The following is a 22,620-nucleotide window of genomic DNA, read 5'->3' on the forward strand; positions in this document are numbered from 1 at the left end:
GTGGCTGCCCAATCGCTGGAAGTGTCCGAGGCCTGGAAGGTGATCCTGCCCATGGCAGGGGGTGGGACAGGATGAGCTTTAATGTCCATTTCAACACAAACCACTTTATGAGCCCATGAATCCCTTTCTAGCGACGACATTCAGGAGATCTGTGCTAAGGAAGCCAAAGCCTCCTCTTTCACAGTTACACACATGTGCACATGTGTATGTGTGTGTGTGACTGTGGCTGTACAGACAATCCAAATACAAATGGTGCCAGCACAGCTCCTACCACAGACACCAATAAAATCCATTGAATAAACTCTGTGCCTCCACTGGCAGAATGGGACATACTGCTGCAGCAGAGGGGGAAAGAAGAAGTAGTAAACTTTTGCCCTGGAGCAAAGTATTGCATTACACTGTACAGAGACTGGGAAAGGAAGACACAGAAAGATTCCAAGACCACACTGTAAAAGCCAATTATCTAAATAAGGATGTAAGAATCATATTTAGCCCCATTAAACTACCCCAACTGCTAATTGTTGTAGCTGCGCTTGTAAAGATATGATAGAACTGCTGCAGGATATGGCTTCTTTTAATGACTGTGATAGGAAAAAAGGTCACCTGAGCCCCTTTTTGTTTTATTTTTGGGTGTTTTTTTTTAGTTGGTTGGTTGGTTATTTGGTTTTTTGTTCCTTTTTTCTTATTTTAAAGGTCTCAGAAACTATTCTCAGAAACTCTGCTGCATGCATCCTCAGCAACTGTTCTGAAATGCCCTGATTTTTTCATTTGCTTTCAACATCACAGGTTGATCCCTGGTAGAGCCTCACTTGGCAAAATCATTACGACTCAGCCAAGCGTTCTGTCACCATCCCAAAGTTTTTCCCTCTAGCTGTACATGGTATTTCTTCTCCATTCTTTTATGGCTTCTTATGAGAGAAATGTGCTTTTGCAAACTGTTTCTTTTCAAGGCCCTTGTGAGGCCACGTCCCTTGAAGTCAATGCGTTTCTGATGACTGTGCTTTCAGCACAGAAGGGGAAAGATAATTTATCCAGGCTTGGCTTCAGGTATCTTAACACATGGCCAAGCTCCCTACACAAACAGCAGCCCTGTAGAACATTTGGCTCAAGTGATATTCGTCACCCACCACGCTGGTCATGCACCATCCCACTGTTCTGACCAAAAAATCGGGTTTGTTTTTTTTTTTTAATTTGTGTGAGACCACCAGATCACTGAAGGCTTTGTGATATTGGTATGCTGGCAACGTTTTCTTTAGCAGCACAAGCCAAAGAGAAACCCAGAGTTTGATCCAGTGTGAAAGTGAAAGGCTTTAAAAATACACATCTCTGTGCTGTCAGCACCCTGCACCTCAAAAGCAGGCTGCAGCAGCTGTCTGCTGGGGATGAGCAGGCACAGGTAGGTCTGGAGGTGAGTCCCAACCACCTGGCACTACCCTGCAGTCTGGAAAATGTTCTTAACAAGCAGGACTGCTCATTACCACGCTGATGAGTTGGTGTTTGCTAACAAAAGGCCCTTTCTCAAAGAATTCCTCATCAGCCCTAGGTGTGCCATAAGTGATTCAGGCTCTCATTAGCCCTAATTAGATAATTGTTAGAATGATTTCTCTGTTATTCATGCAGCCTGTACCAGTGAGCACCAGCCCATCCATAGACTGGCAGGTGTTCCCTGCAAAGAAATGGTGTTTTTTTCCCAGGGTGGAATGATCCTGCAGGGATCACTGTGACCATCACAACCCTCCAGGGTCTTACCCAGCTGTTGCAGCCCCTCGAGCTGTTCTTACATAAAGCCCCACGAGAATCACCACAGCAGCACTTCAGAGGCTTTCAGCTCCCCCAAATATCTCTCTTTTTTTTTTTTTTTTTTTTTTTTTTTGCTCTACTTCTTTTCCCCCCAAACCTGGTAATTTTTCAGCCTTCTCCTCCAGCCATGTCCCAAGTTGCTTTGTGCCATCTGAGCAGGGTGAGTGTGCTCCATCCAAAATGAGACTTAGTTCCCTCCCAATCCATAAGAAGAAAGCAAGCAGGAATCATAAAGAGGGGCAAGTTTTGGGGCAGTTTTCTTAGCCCCAGAACTTCAATGCCCAACTTGACGTCAGTTACAGGCCTGTTGCAGATGGCTCAGTGACTTAAAAGCATTAGCCTGGGACTACAGATCCATCCCACTCCCAAAATATTCAGGGTTGACCTTGGCAAAGTCTCTTAGGTTGGAACTTTTCTTGCCTGCAAACAGACCTCTAAAAGCTCAGCCACCAGGCTCCCTCTGCAGCCAGTGGAAAAAGAGAGGCAGAACACCCTTTTTTTTTTTTTCCTTTTTCACAACTCAGCTAGGTATGTTAGGAAAAAGAGACACCAATCACTCTCTGGAGATATTAATGTCTTCCTACAGAGAGGAATTGACTGGAAAGTGGTCTCATATGACAACATTGCCCTTAACCCCTGACAGTTAAATGATGTGAGCAAGACAAGAATTTTTAAAATACACAGGTCCCACATCTCCATTTCAGAGGGAATTGAGCTATGCAGCCTTGTAAGTACAGGGTTTAGGAGCTCTGAAGTCATGTTTCTGCTTTGTAAAACCCCCAAGTAATCTTTCCTGGTGGGGTTTAAAATAAGCATAAGCTTTTCATATGCTGTGATGACTTAGACACAGCCCCTTGGCATTTATTCTCCCTGCTGGTGACAGCTGTACTGCACAGCTCATGGAGGTTACTGTCCACAGCAAAGGGACCACTCACCTTTCTTTATTGATGCATCCCAAAAAAACTTCAAGACTGTAAGGCATGTTCCAGTCTTCTTTACATGGATCCAGAGCAGCTCTCTGAGCCCACCTCAGCCCTTGAAATCCTTTGGAAAGACTTCAGGGAGAACATGAGCAAATAAACAAAGCAGACAAAATGGAACAGGATCACACAAGCATAGAATTGTTTAAGTTGGAAAAGCACTCTAAGATCATCAAGTCCAACAATAACGCAGCACTGCCAAGGCCACCTCTAACCCATGTCCCCAAGTGCCACATTCACACAGCTTTTGATCACTTCTAGGGATGATGATTCCACCACTGCCCTGGGCAGTCTGTTCCAGTGTTCACCAGAGAGTTTTCTCTGCTAGCAGATCAATGGCTAAATATGGCTGTGAACCTCTGTAGGGAAAGCAACCCCATTGACAGCCAGGTGCTGGCCTGGCATTGCTCTGGTGCTGTTGACTTCAGACCCCATGTCCCTCCCAAAAATTATTGGGTGCCTCACTAGAGCACCCACGTTGAGTTGTCAGTGGGAATAGCAGGAACTTTCTCTTGGCAGCTGTGGGTTCAGATGGCCTGACTTCCACCTGAAGGCACCCAGAGCTACATCCAAGAAAATTGTGCATCTTACAAAGCCGCACTGGTCATGGGATGCAATATTTTCCAGTCAAAGCTGGTCTCTTCCTGCCTCAGAGGGATGTAAATTCACAATATCTAACCACTGCAAATTCCCCCAGCCTAGCGGACACATGGAAGGAGAAGGGGAACTCCAGCTCAGTGTTCCCTACACCAAAATCTTTCTGGCTAGCCACAAGGAACAGCCAAAAAATGGCATCCACCAAGGATGCCTTAAACTGAAACCAGGAACTGGACCCAGCTTCTGGGCAGAATGAAGTTACAGATCAGAAAACAAAGCAGGATAATAAAACAAACCCTTCTCTCTTCTTTTGCTCCTTGTTTGCTCCTGCACTGAGCACAGCTTTGCAGAACCCCAAAACCTCTTTCTTAACAACTCCATAAAACACCCCTGGGCAAGGGCTGGAGCCCCTCTGCTCTGGAGCCAGCCTGGCACAGCTGGGGCTGCTCAGCTGCACAAGAGAAGGCTCCAGGGACACCTCAGAGCCCCTGCCAGGGCCTCCAGGGGCTCCAGGAGAGCTGCACAGCCACTGGGGACAAGGCATGCAGGGACAGGACAAGGGGGAATGATTTTAAACTGAAGCAGGGAGATTTAGGTTAGATTCAAGGAAGAAAGTCAGCTGTGAGACTGTGGCACAGGGTGCCCAGAGCAGCTGTGGCTGCCCCATCCCTGGCAGTGTCCAAGGCCAGTTTGGACAGGACTTGGAGCACCCTGGGCTAGTGGAAGGTGTCCATGCCCATGGCAGGGGATGGAATGGGATGGGCTTTTAGGTTCCTTCCCACCTAGACCAATCTCCAATTATCTGATTCAAGATTTGCAGGCCTCTATTCCTTGGACAACCACAGTATTTTTTCTTTTTTTTTAGACCATTTAAAGCCTTCTATAGTATTATAGAATATAATAATCCTCCCCCGTTTGCCTCCAACAAACCGAGAGACGCCCAGGTGTTGTTAATACGGCTCCACACAACAGCCTCTCTTGCCGGTGCAGCCCTGCCCAGGCTGACGCCGATGCTGAAGGTCACCCCAAAAAGTGCCGTGGGGAAGAGCTGCCGGCAGAGAGAGCCAGAGCACTGGGAACAGGCGCCGCGCATCGCGTGTGCCGGGCTGCGCCCAGCACCGGGCTGCCAAGGGCAGGGGGAAAGCGGCTTTCCTTGCTCAAGGACCTCCTTCTGAGGGCGTTCAGAGCCGCAGCTGTCTTTGCCATCTTCCCGTCAGTGCTGCTCTCTGCGGAGCAGCCTTTCCTGCAGCCGAGCATCCCTCCCTGCTGCTGCTCCAGGCGGCCACGCTGACAGCCAGCCTCGCCGAGCCGCCCAGCAGCGGGCTCCCACCGGAAGATGGTGCCCATATTCCACAAAACAGGGGGCAAGCCCTTCACAGCACAGTCCGCTTTGGGGCAACACCGGGAGGAAACCCAGCCACACTATATCACAATCACCAGAGCAAATCCCACATGATGCCAGGCTCCCTCAGGCAGCAATTTTGAGGGTGTGACCTGCAGCGTAGCTCACCAGGCTGCAGTGCAGTGTATTTGTATATTTGTTTTCTTTAATGTTCATTGGTAATAGATTTTTAATGAGCAAAGCCCCACAACTGTAATTGGAAAATTAATAAACCCCTACTCCTGCTGAATATTCACCTGCTAACTAAGCATGCAGCCCTGAGCCAATGCTCCTGTCCTTGTCAAAAGCCACATGTGGATGCTGATTTCTGGGCAATGCTTTGATGCTACCCCAGGTTGCTCTTGCTGGTCTGTCGAAGGCAGATGTGGAATGAGGAGCATCATAGATTCCTGGTGATACACAAAAGCACCAACTCACAACATCAAAAAGGACACACACTTCAGCCTCTCCCTCTTGCATTTTCTTGTCCCCTACTCTCTTCTGCTGTACTGGCAATTTGCATTGCTTGCTTCCAGCTCACTGCTGGACAAATTTCATCAGGCTCCCTTCTCAGCACCTGCCACAGTAGCTACACTCAGCCAAGCATGGTCAGCACACAGGTGCTACCCAGTCTCTTGGCAGATATCATGTCTCACGTCCAGCCAGCAGCCTGCCACAGGCTGCATCAGGAGCTGGAGTGAGGGTGGGATGCTGCAAGGCACCTGTGCCATGTCTCTCTTTCTCCCTGCAGCTCTGTGTGTGTGCCGCATCCCCGTGACAGCAGCAGGGCACTGCCTGGTCCCCATCCCTGACAGGAGACACCACTGCAGCACACACCACTCCCAGCTGTAGATCTGGCAGATCCCTTCTCCATAAACATCCCACCCTTGATAAAAGATATCAGCACTGGGTTCTGAAGATTGTCAGAGCCCAACCCAAAAGGATTTTCTAACACATTGTCTCTGTGATTTACAGTTACCCTTTACCATCACCCAGAAGAAGATGGAGCTTGGAGAGATCGTTGTGACTGAACATCCCAATGAGAGGGAGCTGTACAAGAAGGAGATGCCAAGAGCCCAGGACCTGCTGTGGAGAAGTGGAAACTGGATCCACCACAGTTTTGGGTATCTCACAGGAGAAATGAACGAATATGGAGAGTGGATGAAAAGTAAGCAGAAGGATGTGCTTGGGGATATCCCTGTTGCCATCAGTACTTCCAGTGAAATGTGTTTCACCCCCTGAGGCAGAGCAGGAGCAGCATGGTCCAAGCTCAAGGCAAACTCTGGCCTTTTAATCATCTCACTCTCAGGAAGACAATCTCACTGCATCCTCTGGCCATCACCATGTCAGCAGGCAAAATTCAGCACAGTCCTGAGATGTCTTTCACACTCAATCTGTTACATGTCATTAGCATCACATCTCACATAGCAGTGCCAGAATCACACAGCAGGGCTGGGGGTTGAGTCTCCTTTGTAACTGCCTTGGATCAGCCACTGTCTCTCATCCATCTGTGGGCTGATGATGGGGAATTGCCTCCTGATAGAGGCAGAGGCTCTTGAGTTCCCAGCCTTGGGGGAGCAATAAGCACTGAGAGGGTGTTACAATGCCATAAGATAGAAGCCAGGACTGATCTCAAATGTTCACTGTCCACACAGGAGCAATGCATGAGCAGACAGTCCAAGATACCCATAATTACTGGGGATTGAGAGGCTGTGTAAGACTGTGGGTCCTCTGTCAAGGCTAGAGCTGTTAGCAGTACTCCTCCAGCAATGGGAGAGAAAAAGGAGGCATCCATTTACAGCCAGGCCAGCGTTATCCCCAGACACAGGGGAATATCTCCTCCTGCTTTCTCTTTACTCCAGTGGTCCATGCTTTGTCAACAACTTTTCTTATTCAGTGTTCTGGAAAGCTTTGGCCACTGTCCTCTGTTATATTTGAATTTTTACAGCTAATACTTGTGTCTGAGACTGAGTGTATTGCTGATACCTGTTGCATAGCTCAACACCAAATACTAATTAAAATTAGTTCAGACAAACCTGGTCATTTTCCTCTAAGGAACCCCTTCCTCCTCCTTGTTCTGCCTCCTTAACCCTGCCTGGAAGGAATTCTTAGGAATAAGTCATTGCCCATGTTCAGAAAATACCCTGGCACCTTAAGCTGCATCTAATGAACAATCAAATTAAGATGATTAATTTCAAGTTTTGAAGAAGATAAAACCTGCATATGCACATTGTATGAACATCTGAACATCTTGTGCATGGAAGTAGCTCCCCTTTCCCATCCATTCTCCTTGCATCATCCTTTAATAACACACAGCAGTTCAGAAATTGTTGCAGTTTTCCCAGAAGAGAGGCAGAGGAAAAACTCAAGTCAATTTGCAGTAGGAGAACAAGCAGCAAAATGTTATTGCAATGCCTTCATCCCACCTTCCCCCTGCACTCACCTGAGGTATCTGTGCTTGGTGTTTGTTTACTCTGTCCAGGTTCAATAACCTTCTCCAAAGAGCAATAACTCTTTGTCCTCTGGAAGTGCCTCTTTGCCCTGAATACTGTCCAAGCTATAATTACTGCTTTCTAATTTAGGTTCTTTAGCTCTCAAAATACTTTTTAGAAACCTTTGACCCCCATCTCCCATATACACCATACCTTCATGTTCAAGGTTGCTGATTTTCTTCCTAAAACAGCAAAAATCACTTCCTTTTCGTATTTCCCTATATACATACAAAGTATTTTCAGTCCTCGTCTGCATTTGAATTATACACCAAGAGGAGTCTGTCTCCTTATAGATTTTACAGCAGAATCTAAAGTGATCTACCATGCAAATAATCCTTTGACTATTCTCTGGCAAACATAAATAAATCACTTGTGTGTTTGTCCCTCCATAAATTTTATAGCAGGGCCCAGTACATCCCTATTAACTCTCAAGTGCCAGGTAATACGCAGTGACAACAATCAATCAGAGACCTGTTTTACAGAAATGTTAATATTTCACCTCTGTTCTGTGCCCAGAAAGGGGCTGCAAAGATTGTGCTTTGCTAAAATGATGCCTTTTCAACAGCGTTTTGCCTTGATCTCCTCCAGGCAAGCCCTTAATTGTTCAGCTGGTGGACTGGATCTTGCGAGGGACCTCTCAGGTGATGTTTGTCAACAACCCTCTCAGCGGGCTGATCATTTTAGTGGGGCTTTTCATCCAGAGCCCCTGGTGGATGCTCACAGGCTGCACTGGCACCACTGTGTCCACATTAACTGCGCTGGCCCTCAGCCAGGACAGGTAGGTGGCACCTCATGTCCTCATGCACTTAATAAAAATTGATGGTTGTGATATTATTTGGAGCTCACTGGTGAGTCACCGTGCAGAGACAGAAGACTCAGGTGAAGACAGAGTTGTGGCCCAAGAAGAGCTGGCCTGTCCCTGTGGCTGTCTGTCTTCCTGAAAACATAGAGTTATTTCTCCCTGATAGCCATCCTCAAACCATGCTGGTCCTTTTAGTCACGAGGATCCCCCTCCATCATCCAGCAGTCCCCAGACTTTCCCCCTCCCACACGCCAGTGCAAGGCAGTACATCAGTAATCTCACTGCTTTTTCACAGGGGCAGGACACTTACAAAATGCACTTCTGTGGGCCCCAGAGATGGGCTGCCTTCAGCAAAGCTTTCTGCCTCACCGTTGTTTCCGTGGCAGGTCGTCCATCGCGGCTGGGCTGCATGGCTACAACGGGATCCTGGTGGGCCTGCTCATGGCCGTCTACTCCGACAAGGGGGACTACTTCTGGTGGCTTCTGCCCCCCGTGGCAGTGATTTCCATGGCCTGGTAAGCACCACTGCTCCTCATGCCTTCTGAAGGCTGACCTAGAACAGAGACCAGGCAGATCTAAAGAAAAAAGTAGAAGGTCTCCATTTATTAGAAGGCCTCAATGGATCCACGTCGGGCAGCACAAGAGCTCAGCTAAGGCTACACCCAGGATGAACCAAAATGGACACAAAATGGACTGCTGGTCATGGGGTCTCACACTTTTATAAGTTTTGGTCCATTTGCATGTTGGAGTTAATTGTCCAAGTCCCATCTTTCTTGTTTTTCTCTCTTCAGCCCACACCGTTTATGCTCTTGGGCCTGAAATTTGGGTCATTATCCTTGATTCCCAGCTAGAGAAGGAATTGTTTGATCTCCCTGCTCTGTGAAGAGGGCTTACTATCCCCTAATATGAAGCTCAGAAATACACACTAAAGCAGTACAGAATCTGAAAATAAAAGCTAAAACCTGAGGCATCACTCCTCCTAGGGACAATTCCCAAAGGATGGGTCTGGCTACCAGCAGCTCAGGCACACTGAGGGCCCCTCTGCCCTGCGCCAGTGACTCCAGACTTGATGGCGCTGGAGGATTGTGTTTGTGTTTGTCACCTCACAGAGCTCGTGGGGGACGTGGTAGGAGCTGAGGGCACAGAAACACTGATTATAGCGCACAGGCAAAGCAGCACCACCCCAGGCCTCTGAAAATGGCCCTCAGCAGCAGGATACACACGGGATGGAGGTCATTGCACCCAACACCACAAGGCTTCTTCCTCATCCAGGCCCTGAATCAGCACTGTGCTCATCCTGGGGCTGAATTCAATATTCTCCTTCTCGGATGTGCAACTAGTCATGAGCAGAATTAATTCCTCCAAGTAGCTGCAAAGGACAGGCTATGTGCGTCCAGGATTAAATTTTGCCGTTTTTAAATATAGATCTGATCAGCACTGCAGAATCTGTTTAACAGCCTTAACTGAAATTAATTTAATAGTCACATTTTATCACTGTAAGCAATAAGATGCAAACCATTATTGGATTTTCACTGCTTTTAAGATCAGATTTGTTTTATATTTCATTTCTTTAGTCATTCTCAGCAAAGGTCATTTTATAACAATCTCTCAAAACCCAGGACATGTTGCAAGAATGTTTAGTTTGTCTTATCTGCCAGAATTCCTTGAGGCCTTTTGTTCAAAATTTTCTTCATTGTTTAGTTCACAGGTCTTGAGGGTAGAGCTGAAATATTTTAAAATCAGACACTTCAGTGATTTTTTAACCGATACTTTGACTTTCAGCTTTAGAAGTCAGCATTTATTTAACTGTTTCCTTTTTTCCTGACAAGATGTGTAAGTGACAGAAGCTTTGTATTTCAGCACAGAAATTAGGACACCATTTTCACTGAAGTACTGATTTATTTTTTTTCCCTACAGCTGCAAGCAAGGAAATCTGTAAACTCCTTTGGGAACCAAACTTGTCAAAAAAAGAATAGGCTTCATCTGAGATTACACAGGGAGAACAAAGCATTTTTCCCACTGATAGTATCTGTACAGCAGGACACAAGATGTTGCTATTGAAATGTCAAATAACTTGGATGGAATTGTTTTTTATTATAACCAGCTTAATGACCTTCTAGGGCTCAAATCCAGTTCCTTGAAAAAGTTAAAGTCTTTAAATTGATTTTTTACAAACTGTAATGTTCACTGCTACTTGGAGTAGACCATAAGAGCTATTCAGCTCACCTTTCAGCAGAAGAGCTCAGCTGGAAGGAGACAACTGGCCATTTGCACAAAGGACTGGCCATTTCTTCTCTTCCTTGAACTTTCTGGGACCCATAAAAACCAGATATTACCTTGCCAATATGGTCCCATACAGTCCTTCATGTAGGACACACACTTCAAGTGGAAATCAGAGAGTCTGGAAATGTCCTGAGGAAAGCAGATCAGACAAAGATTATATCCCAGGTTCTACAGACAAGAACTTTGGGAAAGGCCGTGGTATTTCAAGGTTTATAAGTTTTTTGTGTTTTGACTTAAGGTTGAGCCTCACCCCAAATATTTTACATGCTAAAAATATTCAATCAAGCTATTTAAAAACAAGTCTCAGTTTTCAGTAAACTGTGTATGATTTCAGGTGATACCTGGGCAGCATAAAATTACATCAGTCAAGGTCTGAGTGAAGTCTGGTACCAGCACCTTGCCCAGCTCTGCTACAAATGGTGATTTCATCTTACACTCTGTTGGGCCTCATAGTCCCCAAAAATATATATATTTACTGTCCAGCACAGTAAATATTTTTATCTTTCTTAATGGAAGATTTTCCACTACCTTTGATCACTTCTGCTTTATTTCTCTTCCAGACCCATCTCATGATACCCTTCATATCATTTAAACAAGAACAAAACAAAACAAAACAAAAAAGACCCAAAAAAAAGCAAATTGGATAATTTCCAACTCCCTCTTTCCTCCTCAAGACAGCAGCTTTTTTAGAGCATCTAAAGTTCTCCCCAGTTCTTCATGTGACGTTCCCAAAATTTCCTTTTCTGCTTTTTGTTCAAATTTTAAACTGAATAGTAAGTCAGATTGCCTGTCTCTGTCCATGCTCAAATGCTGTATTGGATGCATACATGGATGTGACAGTATTTTCTCTCAGGTTGGCTGTTTTGTTCTCTGCCCTGATGTCGTCGGTTGGTCACAAGATTTTCGGGGTGAAGGAAGAGACGAGATGGGCTCCATGATCAGAAGGCTTGATTTATTATGTTATGATATATACATCTATTATACTATACTAAAAAGAAAAAGAAAAGGAGAGTTTCCAGAAGCTGCTAACTACCTAAGAATAGAAAGTAAAGAATGATCAACAAACCTTGCTCTCTCAGACTGTGTCCGAGAGAGCTCAGTTCTGGATTGGCCATTATTTCCAAACACTCAATCTGGGCCAATCCAGAACTGACCTGTTGCATTCCACAGAAGCAGATAACCTATTGTTTACCTTTTGTTTCTGGGGCCTCAGCTTCCCAGAAGGAAAAAATCCTAAAGAAAGGATTTTTGTGAAAAGGATGTCTGTGACATGTCACCCTTTAAATTTAATTAAAATTAAAAGAAAAATGTTTGTAATTTTCTCTGCTGAGCCATGCAGAGGAAAAAACAAACACCTGACAGGTTATCTGTTGCCAATCAAACTCAATCAAGTGCTTCTGTGGGATGAACAGGGAATTTCTTCACCTATAAAACATAAAATTCTATGATATCACTAAAACAATCTTACAATATAAGAAAATGCAAAAACAATGCAAAACAAGTCCAAGTCCCAACAGCTGAGTTTCAGGAAAAAGTCCATGGACTGAAGATGTTCTTCTTTGCCATATCTGAAAGTCTCTTTTGGTCCTGAAACAGACTTGCTGCAGAGAATCCATCAATAGTTATCAAACAGTTCCAAACAATTTTTTAAAAAGTTTCTAAAATGTCTTAGACACAGCCCTTTATTGAACAACTTGGGCTGAAGCTAGGTTTTGGCCCTTCAATGCTTTTTGAGCTGCTGCTGCAGGTATTTCAACCCTTTTTTCTTAAATTTTTTTTTTTCTTTTTTTTTTTAAACAGCAAGCAGCAGAGGAGCCTGAGAGAGACCCTGGGGGGCCAGGCCCCTCAGGCAAGCTCTGCATTAACACAGGCCACCACCCAGCTGCTAGTACAGTGGCAGTGACCAAACGCCTCTGCTCCCCAACACCACCGACACATGCCAGCAGTGAGGGAATAGAAGCACCCCCGAGAGTCTCCGCCTCGGGTTTAGGAACATTTGTTCCCCAAAGCAAGCGAGCCATGAAGGCTTTCTGCGTCTGCAATGCAAATGCAGAAGGTGCTCTTCTCATCATTGTCTTGACAACACCCCCCTTGGGCTGCAAACCAAAGGCAGACCCCTTGGGACCCACTGTCCCCTCGCCACTGGGGCGCACGAGGGGTGTCAGAGATGACAATTTCCAAGGAAGGACCCCAAACCCCCCAAAAACGCTAATTTTGAAGGCAGGGATCTTGGCTACGCCAGCATTCAGCTGACGAGCGACACCCCCCCCACGGAAAGGGAGGCTGAAGCCCTCTTCCCTTGTCCCAGCTCCCCCAGCAGGAACAGCCCTGGGACAACCCGAAAAACTCTGGGTGAGAGCCACGCTGGGTACAGGGGACACCGCAGGCCCATCGCCGCACTCAGATTCCTTTTGGACTGGAACTGGGTCGGCGGGAGGCGGCGGGGCAGTCTTCTGAACTGCGATCTCCGGCATCGGCGCTGTGGGCAAAGGCGGGGCCGCCGGAGGCTCTGGAGCCGGAGGGAGCCCGTCCTCCACCGGGACAGAAGCAGCCGTGGTCTGCAAAAGCGGCGAAGCCGGCCCGGGAGACAGAGGAGGAGGCGGCGGGGCCGGCCCGGGAGGGGCCGGGGGGGGCGGCGGGGGCGGTGAGTCGCTCTTCTCAGGTGGAACATCCGACCTCGGCGCTGCGGGCAAAAGCGGGGCCGCTGGAGGCTCTGGGGGCGGCGGGAGCCCGTGCCCCACCGGGACGGAAGCAGCCGCCGCGTCGCCGTCGTCACCAAGCAACGCCGGGGCTGCGGGGGCGGGGCCGCCGCGGGCAGAGCCATGGCCGGCACTGCTGCCGGTGCCGCCGCCGCTAGGGCCACACGGGGTGGCACCTGCCCCCGCAGCGCCGGCTGGGGCGGAGTGTACGGGACTGGCTGGAGCAGGGCCGGCAGCACTGGCTGCCCCCGCAGCGCCGGCTGGGGCGGAGTGTACGGGACCGGCTTGAGCGGGGCCGGCAGCGCTGGCTGCCCCCTCTGAGAGCGGCGGGGGGAGGGAGAAGGTGGCCCCATCTGAGCATGCTCCGAAGACGGAGGAAAAAAACCTGCAACTCCGGGCGAAACTTCGCCCCCCCTGCTGGGACGGGGGGGCTGGGAAGCAGCCGTTTGTCCCCCTCCGAAGGGTCGTCCCCCGTGAGTCGGGGGGAACGGCGCCTGCCCCCTCGCTTCCGCGATCCAGGGAAAGGCAGCTGCTTTTCGTTTCAAAACCGGGAACAATGCCATGAAGACGGGATAAAGGCGAGGAACACGGAAAGTCCGATCCCAAACAGCTTGGCAGACAAATTCCATGCATTCCCATACATACGAATCCAATGCATATAGAACATTAGTAAAAAATCCAAAGAACTTTGCCCATCGAAAAAAAGTCATATAAATCTTTTTTCAACAGGAAAATTCCATCCTCCTCACCCCATTTTTGCCAGAGGGAAATAAGCCTCTCCTCTGACGGAGAGAGATGGACCTCTGCTTTAGTGGGAAAATTCATCCACCATTCCAGCCACCACCATTGCAGGGCAGCATCTTCAGGAAGGGAAAACCTAATAGTACCTTCTGAGAGAGTCCAGCACGCTCTGGCCAGCTCCTGCTCGAGGCTGAAAGGCTCTCTGGGCATCTTCCTGGAGGCTTCAAAAGGTCCTTTTTGTGGTCAGCCTTGCTGTGAACTCTGTCCAAATCTGGATCTTCGGTTCTTCAGCTCCTGGCTAAATCCACTTCTGTGGTCACCTGTGAGATGACTATCAATGCCACATATTTGGGGTTTACCCAAATGCAGCAATGCTCCTCTGGAGTCTCACCAAGTGATAAATGTCCTCAGAAACACGAGGGGTCACCAATTGTCGTCGGTTGGTCACAAGATTTTCGGGGTGAAGGAAGAGACGAGATGGGCTCCATGATCAGAAGGCTTGATTTATTATGTTATGATATATACATCTATTATACTATACTAAAAAGAAAAAGAAAAGGAGAGTTTCCAGAAGCTGCTAACTACCTAAGAATAGAAAGTAAAGAATGATCAACAAACCTTGCTCTCTCGGACTGTGTCCGAGAGAGCTCAGTTCTGGATTGGCCATTATTTCCAAACACTCAATCTGGGCCAATCCAGAACTGACCTGTTGCATTCCACAGAAGCAGATAACCTATTGTTTACCTTTTGTTTCTGGGGCCTCAGCTTCCCAGAAGGAAAAAATCCTAAAGAAAGGATTTTTGTGAAATGGATGTCTGTGACACCCTGAGATGCATAGGATGGTTCTGCTGAAGCCCGTGCTTTTGAAGAATGAGTCTGGACTCTTCACTTTTCAGTCTTGAGGTTGTTTATTAATTCTTATCTATAAAATTTTCTTTTCTTTCTGAGATCTGCTCAGCAAGGCAGCCACAAGCACTCTGACCACCCCCGAGGCAGTGTTGTCCTTTTATGCTACAAATTACGTTTATCATATTTACTTTTAATTCCCAGTACCTATCACCTATGTTAGACAGTGCACTTCTACTCTAAACCAATCCCAAAGTGCCAACATCACAGCAGAAAATGGAGAACAAGAAGAAGAAAGAAGGACTAGACATGCCCTGATTCCTCCATCTTGTCCCTATAACCTGAATACCAAAAATCCTAAAATCTACATTTTCACCCTTTGAATATTTTATTATTACACCATTCAACCTGTGTGGCTTTCACATCCCCATACAAAGCTGTCAATTCATTGGAAGGGTCGAAATCAAGCCACCAGGTGTTCCGGGCAGCATGCCAGGGTCTCCGAGCCCCCCAATGGGGTTCTCGGCAACTCTGGACACCCGAAGGGATGTGCTGAGTTCCCACAATTTTCTTCAGAAAGATAAACAGTCTTTGACAACTCTTTCTTTGATGCAGATTAAGATATTAAGGTATTCACCACCTGGCATTTCTACAAGGAACTGTATTGACCTTTGTTTGCCAAAATTATCATTTTGTGGCCAAAGAGGCAGGCTGTCTCACCACTATAAATTGTGATGAACAAGTTATGATTGTATTTCTTCTCCTGTTTTCAGCCCAGTACTGTCCAGTGCTTTGGGATCCATCTTCAGCAAATGGGACCTTCCTGTTTTCACTCTGCCCTTCAACATTGTGGTGACCCTGTACCTGGCAGCCACAGGACACTACAACCTCTTCTTCCCCACAACCCTCATCAAGCCCATAGCTGCAGTGCCCAATATCACCTGGTCTGACATCAATGTGCCACTGGTAAGCTTCACACCAACAGGTTTATGGTATTTCACTGAGAAGGTGAGCATGAGGGCGTTCTCCTCTGGGTGATGCTTTTACGTGGGTCAGAATTCACAGAAGTACATGGGTTGGTTCAGTGCCACAGAATCCCCAGGGACAGTCCTGGTTCACCCAGCAGAAAGGCTGGTGGAGCCTCAGGGAGCAGAGAACCCGAGCCTCTCATTCCCCTCAAACTTGGCTTGGCCCAAAACTAGTCTTGATTGTACATCCAGCACACATCTGGATATGACTTCCTCCTGTCCAGGTTGAAAAAACATCAGCAATACTGCCAGTGGCAATATGAAAATTCAGAGGGAACATCAGGACTTCAAAGTGACAGAAACTCATTTATATCCAGTCCCCTCATGTCTAGCTCTAGCCCTGGAGGATCACCTTCCCAGAGTGGAATAGGGTAACTGATCCAGAGGGTTGTGGTGAATGGCTCAGGGTCCCAGGGGGTCCCTCAGGGGTCCATCTGGGCACCAGTGTTATTGAATATCTTCATTAATGACACAGACAGAGGGATCCAGGGCACCCTCAGCAGATTTGCAGATGGCACCAAGCTGAGAGGTGCAGCTGACACACCTGGAGGATGGGATGGCATCCAGAGGGACCTGGACAGGCTGCAGGAGTGGCCCAGGGGAATCTCATCAGGTTTAACAAGGCCAAGTGCTGGAGCTGCCCCTGGGCCAGGGCAGCCCCTGGGATCAACCCAGGCTGGGATGAGCAGAGGGAGCAGCCCTGGGAGAAGGAGCTGGGGGTGCTGTGGGTGAGAGCTGGGCCTGCCCCACCTGAACCCCCTGCCCTGGGCTGAGCCCCAGCGTGGGCAGCAGGGCAGGGGGATCCTGCCCCTGTGCCCCTGGGCTCAGGTGAGAGCCCACCTGCAGAGCTGCCCCAGCCCTGGCTCCAACAGCACAAGGAGCTGGAGCTGCTGGAGGGAATCCAGAGGAGGCAGCAAGGCGATCAGAGGGATGAAGCAAATCTTTTATAGGAAAAGGCTTGGAGAACTGGGTTTATTCATCCTGGAAAAGATGGCTTTGGGGTGACCTAAGGCCTTCCAATACCTGGAGAGATTGTGTAGAAAAGTTGGAGGGAGACTACTTACAGTTGGAGGGACTTTTGAAGGCATTCCCCCCAAGGAGAAATGGCTGCACTTTGAAAGAGAGTAAGTTTAGATTAGATATTGGGAAAAAATCTCTTCCCTGTGAGGGTGGGCAGGCCCTGGCCCAGGGTGCCCAGAGCAGCTGTGGCTGCCCCCGGATCTCTGGCAATGTCCAAGGCCAGGCTGGATGGGGCTTGGAGCAGCCTGGGACAGTGGAAGGTGTCCCTGCCCATGGCAGGGGCTGGAATGAGGTGATCTAAGGTCCCTTCCAATTCAAACTATTCTGAGATTCTATGAGGTGCTCAGACTCCAGCTCAGAGCCAGCGTTTCTTCCTTCCCTTTTCAGCCAATAGCTTGGACAGAACATCTGCTGTGACCCTCAGGGCACAGACAGACAATAAATAACAAGCCCTTTTCTGCCATGTGCTGCAGCTCTTACAATCCATCCCAGTTGGGATTGGTCAAGTGTATGGTTGTGGAAACCCCTGGACTGGAGGGATTTTCCTTGTGGCTCTGCTCATCTCCTCCCCACTGATTTGTTTGCATGCTGCGATTGGATCAGCCGTGGGGATGTTTGCAGGTAAGAAATACTGAGCAAATTATTTTTGCAATCAAGGTATCTTGATCCAAGCCAGATTCTGTCCAGACTTTAAAGTTGCATCAGCTTGGCTGCAGCTGGGACAACACTCTCATCTTTCGAACTGTCTCTAAATTTGAAAGCTCTTAGCAAAAGTCACACAACAGAGTGCAAGCAACAACTGAAACAGGTTTTCTTTAAATTTTGCATTTTTGTTAGACTTGTAACTCAGACAGGTGGTTTGTTCCACCTTACTTAACTCTCTAGCTACTGGATGTGATAAATCACATGGAGATCATAAGGAAATCTGGAGAAAGACTTTCAGAACTGATTTCTTGCCACCACAATTACTTTAAATGATGACCACAAGCAAAGGTCTGCCACAGAACTAATCAGCCAAGGAAGAGAAACAGACTTCTCTGGGGTGCAGTTTGCTCAGCCCTGCTGTGGATTTGTCAAAATACCAAAATGAATGCCACCAAAAATGTCCTGTCTCTCCACTAACCAGAGAGAAACAATATTGAGAGACATGAACCAGACCCTAGAGGTTAGATAACATTAATGCCACTTAAGAGACCAATTTTAATAAATACAGATGACAGAATAAGTGTAGTCTGATTCCTTGGAAAAGGCAGTGATCCAAAAATTTCTCTGTTCTCTGAAGCACTTTATACATGATGTAGCTGTCTTATATTCATGATTTTAAACAAAACTGTCCACAATTTGTATGGCTAAGAGTGTATGGCAGATCTTGTAGAGGTGTGACATTCAATCTAGAAGGGAAAGGTCAGGGGAAAGCTTCTGGGAACAAGCATGGTGAAAAAACAGAGGACAGATGAGGACAATATAGAAGGAAATGCATTAATATTACTAGTGGTCTGTGCACTACCTATTGAACTCTCCTTTTCACTGGTACTCCTGAAGCCTGTGAGAAATCCTACAGAAGTTTCTGAGAGGTCAAATTTGTGGCAGACCCCCAGCTCCCATCCCCGTGGAGAATTTCCACTGCACAGGTGAAGCGACCACCTCTACTAACTAGACCATATCTCACAAAGGTCACTAGGAAAAATGGAAAACTCTGCTTGCTCCCACAAAAGACATGCAGTTGTGCCTCTGATACTCAAAATTAGGGTAAATATGAGGTGTAAAGAGTGTGTGTGTGAGCACAGCAAGGAGGACACCCAGGTGAGAAGGTTTTCCCACACTCTGGCTGGATCCTCCACCTGTGTGTGGATACACTCAGTGAATACACAGGAAGTTTTGTCTGAATTAAGCCTTTGAGACTGGTCCAAATTCCACCGCAGGGACATTACTAGAGCTCCAAAATAATGAGAGCCTCCTTTGACATCCTCCTTTTCCTGCGTGTGCGTGTGTGAGAACAGACAAACCCACCTTGATGTTATGAGGAAGAGATGACAGATTCCTCCTGCATGCTCCTCTCACACCTGAGCTCACAGCCTTGCCTTTGTCCTGCAGCTCTGAGCATTGCATCCCCCTTTGACAGCATCTACCTTGGCTTACACAACTACAACTGTGCCCTGGCCTGCATTGCCATCGGGGGCATGTTCTACGCCCTGACCTGGCAGACACATTTGCTCTCACTTGCCTGTGGTGAGTATCTTTTACATAAAGGGAAGGCAAACATTTGGGCAGCTTATGAGGAGCTGTCTTGGTTTGAAAAGACAGGTGTCCTCTAAGGAAGGCAGGAGCCTCCCCTGAAATGGAAAATGCAAACCCTCTACCTCCAAATTATTATAATTTTTAAATTAAGAGGCTCTCAGGCAAAGATATGGGAGTAGGAATATCAGATCTTTATTAGGAAAAAACTAAAAATTAAAAGAAAAAATGAAAATAAAACACAATAATACAAAACAACACTGACAGAGTCAGGATAGGCCCTGCCCCTTGTGGGTCAGGGTGGGGGCACAGTCCCATTCCATGGTGGCTCAGCCCTCCTGCAGTGCCAGCTGTGGTTCTGCTGGAGCAGGGATCCTGCACAACGGTGGAGTTTTCCTCTAAAGGTCCAGTGGTAGTGTAGATGGGCCTGGTCTTCCTCTGGGAATGCAGGGGAGAACAAAGCTGCTCCTCTGGGAATCCAGTAGGAAAAGGCTTCTGTGGTGTCCCAAACCTCAGATTATATCCAGGTAGGAATGCTTGACTCCTCCCACTGGGCGGAGCCTCTCCCAATGGGATGATGGCATTTTATCAGCCCTGCAAGGACACTCACTGGCCATGGACAGAAGATATTTTCCAGAGGGAGGATCGCTTGTGGAAGAGATTGAAAAAACCTGCCCCACCTGGTTTTCACAGGTGGGCCAATTAATTGCCCCACCTCTAACAGATGGTGATAGAATACACACCCCCAGCCACATCTTGCACTTCCAACCTAAGAGAGGAGCACAGGGTTAGAGCCTGTGTGTCCCAAAAATAGGTACAGTGCAAGTCGTGTTTCCCTGGTAGCATCAGCACTGGGCTTGATTGTGCAAGTACAGAGAGAAGAGTGTTAGATCCTGATAACATGGAAACATCTAGAAAGGGTAGGAGTACTGTTTGTGGAATGAGCTCAAGTTAATCCATGAGCATGTTTCACCAGTTAGGAACTCAACAGATTCATAGAAGCAGCCTTTTCATGGTTATATGTATCACTGGGGGAAATGTGTCATAAGAAGGGAGCTGTTGCACCAGGCCAGTTTAAAACCCATCCACCCAAAGACCCCACATCTAACAGCAGCCCAAACCAGGCACTATGGGAACAGTTGGAGAAATTTCCCAGTTAAGACATTCCTGTGAAGATATGCCCAGGCTCCAATTACATTTATCTCAGTGTCCTGAGCACAGTTTCTGGGTTTCTGAGTAGCTTTTCCTTCCTTGATTTAACCCTTGGGTGCCTGACCTTGCCTCCTGTTCTGCCATTCTGGCATCCTGGTGCAAAGACACCCTTTGGTAACTGGTTGTGGTATGAAGGCACAGGGGAGAGAATTTCTGAAGTCCAGCCCTGCTGGAGAATTTCAGCAATTCCCACTGCATGTGGGTCAGGTAGTGCCAAAAAAAAAAAAAATAAAAGAAATGCCACCATCACTTCATCTTGACAAAACCATGTTCTTCATTCACCATCCATCTCTACAGAGCAGACAGGACAAAATGCAGTCACAGAATCATTTGTGTTGGAAAATATCTCCAAGATCAAGTCCAACTGTGGCCCCGGCCCTGCCAAGGCCACCACTAACCCACATCCCCAGCTGCCACATCCACACAGCTGCTAATCCCTCCAGGGATGGGAACTCCACCACTGCCCTGGGCAGCTGTGGGGTGGGACACCCCTTTCTGTGAAGAAATTTTTCCCTAATATTCAACCTAGATCTCCCTTGGTGCGACTTTAGGCCATTTTCTCTAGGGACATTTCAACTAATTGTTGAAATGCAGTAATCCTAGCAGTAATCCTCACATTAGGTAACTGGGAGAATATTTTGCTGTGCATTTGGACAATGTTGCTTGGGTTTTGGTGGGGATATTTTTTGTTTTGTTTTTGGGGGTTTTTTTGGGGTTTTGGGGTTTTTTTGGGGGGGGGTGTTTAAGAATTGAGAATTGAACAATGTTTTCCTCATCCTGAGCTCTCTTTGGTCTTCTCTTCTCAGCATTATTTTGTGCCTACTCTGGAGCAGCTCTTGCTAATGCACTCTCTGTGGTAAGTGTGGGGTTTTGTGTTTTACCTGAGGTTTTTTTATTATTTTTTTTAACTGCATCTTGATTTGTTCAAATATAACATTAAGGAAATGCCTCAAAATTCTCCATGTCAGCTTTGACAACACTGAAATGAGAATGCTGCAGCCAGTTGGCAGGTCTTGTACAAACCCTGTGTTGGCTGAATTGTGTCCCTGAAGACTTTATATCTGATAATAAGATTTCAAAGACCTTTGGAGCATGTTATCCACAACAGGGCTGTGCATGTATATGTGAGTTACAGGAACAGCATGTGGTTTGAGATTAAATACTTTGTTGAACATTATCTTTCAGCAATTCCAAATGATCTAAATTTTCATTTTCTTCATTCAAGCTCTTTCTCCAACACTGCCCACTGATATTATTGATGTTTGAACTGGGTATGAGAACTAAAATGAGGGGGAGACTGTTCTCTTAAGTACAAAGTTATTATATTTGGACAAATCAAGAAAGGAGTGAAGACAGAAATGCCAGACTCTGCTTCTTCTTTAAGATCTGAGAGATTAAAGCAAAACCATATTTTAATTAAATTGATTTACTAACTTAAAAGAAAAAAAATATTAGAACTAGCAGCTTCATGCACTGAACATTTTCATCTGGCACCCTCTCAGTACCACATAGGTCCCCACATATGGGCTGCTATAAGCACACCTGCTTTTGGGAGGCATCAGGAAAAAGGACACCCGTTTTTTGTCCCTGTGATCTTGCTTTTGGAAGACCTCAATTCAGGTCCAGAGGCGGGGGAACAGAGAGGACAGAGGGTTGGATGTGATGCCAGCATCATATTGTCACTGGGGAGAGGGAATATGCGTGAATAATACTCTCCATACGTATTTTACAGAACAGAGAGGTAGAATTTGGCTCTTCTGTTAGAGAATTCAAGTGTCCATGTGTAAGCTGGGTGTCTTGCTTTTCATTGAAGTGATGACAGCTCTGGAGCCTGATTCAGTTGCTTCAGTGCTGGTTCCAGGTTCCATCAAGCACCAGCATTGAAGCTGCACCTCTGGCAGGGCTGAGGTCTGCAGTGTCAGATGCTTGGTGCAGCCCCAGCCCTCCAGCTGAAAATCAGACCTCTGTGTGGCCAGCTGAATCAGCATTTGGTGCCCACTGTGCCTTCAGGGAAAGCAAGGCCCTCCCAGCTTCCCGAATGGAAGAGTTTAGCCACAAGCAGGCATAAGCACAGAGACCAAAAACGGTACCAAAGTGGTGTTTTGTGTGTTGTGTCCCCTGACAGCTCGGGCTGCCAGTGTGCACCTGGCCCTTCTGCCTCTCGGCGCTCCTCTTCCTGCTGATCACCTCCCAGAACCCGGCCATCTACAAAATGCCCCTCTGCCAAGTCACCCACCCAGAAGCCAACCGTATCTACTACCTGAGGATGAGGAGAAGGGCCTCGGAGAGCAGGAGGGAAGAGCAGAAGCGAAGGGAGCAGAAACCCTCTGACGGCTCAGGAATTAACAGTGGGGGGACCCCCCTGTGCAGCCCCAAGAGCCGCCACGGTCACTGATTGCAGGTACCCACAACTCTGCAGCCTGGGGGCAGACTGGGGGCAGCTTTTCAGAAATCACAACAAAGCACACAAGCACCACTTTTGCCAGCAGTATGCAGGCTGGGGA

At 47.3% G+C, this 22,620-nt stretch overlaps 1 protein-coding gene across 1 annotated transcript; it reads left to right on the top strand.

Moving 5' to 3' along the window:
* The first annotated feature begins 5,760 nt into the window (after nt 1-5,760).
* Nucleotides 5,761-22,511, top strand: LOC115915219 (urea transporter 2-like). The gene is made up of 8 exons (XM_030968449.1): nt 5,761-5,926; nt 7,839-8,028; nt 8,439-8,567; nt 15,395-15,587; nt 17,143-17,290; nt 18,764-18,898; nt 20,923-20,972; nt 22,242-22,511. The coding sequence occupies exons 1-8, from the start codon at nt 5,761-5,763 to the stop codon at nt 22,509-22,511; spliced, it is 1,281 nt and encodes a 426-aa protein (XP_030824309.1).
* The last annotated feature ends 109 nt before the right edge of the window (nt 22,512-22,620 follow it).

Source organism: Camarhynchus parvulus, chromosome Z, assembly GCF_901933205.1.
Source record: "Camarhynchus parvulus chromosome Z, STF_HiC, whole genome shotgun sequence".
Classification (NCBI taxonomy): Eukaryota; Metazoa; Chordata; class Aves; order Passeriformes; family Thraupidae; genus Camarhynchus; species Camarhynchus parvulus.

Coding starts and splice junctions, on each gene's coding strand:
- LOC115915219 (XM_030968449.1), top strand. CDS start 5,761: ATGGAGCTTGGAGAGATCGTTGTGACTGAACATCCCAATGAGAGGGAG. Junction 17,291..18,763: donor AGCCGTGGGGATGTTTGCAG/GTAAGAAATACT, acceptor TTTGTCCTGCAG/CTCTGAGCATTGCATCCCCC. Junction 20,973..22,241: donor TTGCTAATGCACTCTCTGTG/GTAAGTGTGGGG, acceptor GTCCCCTGACAG/CTCGGGCTGCCAGTGTGCAC.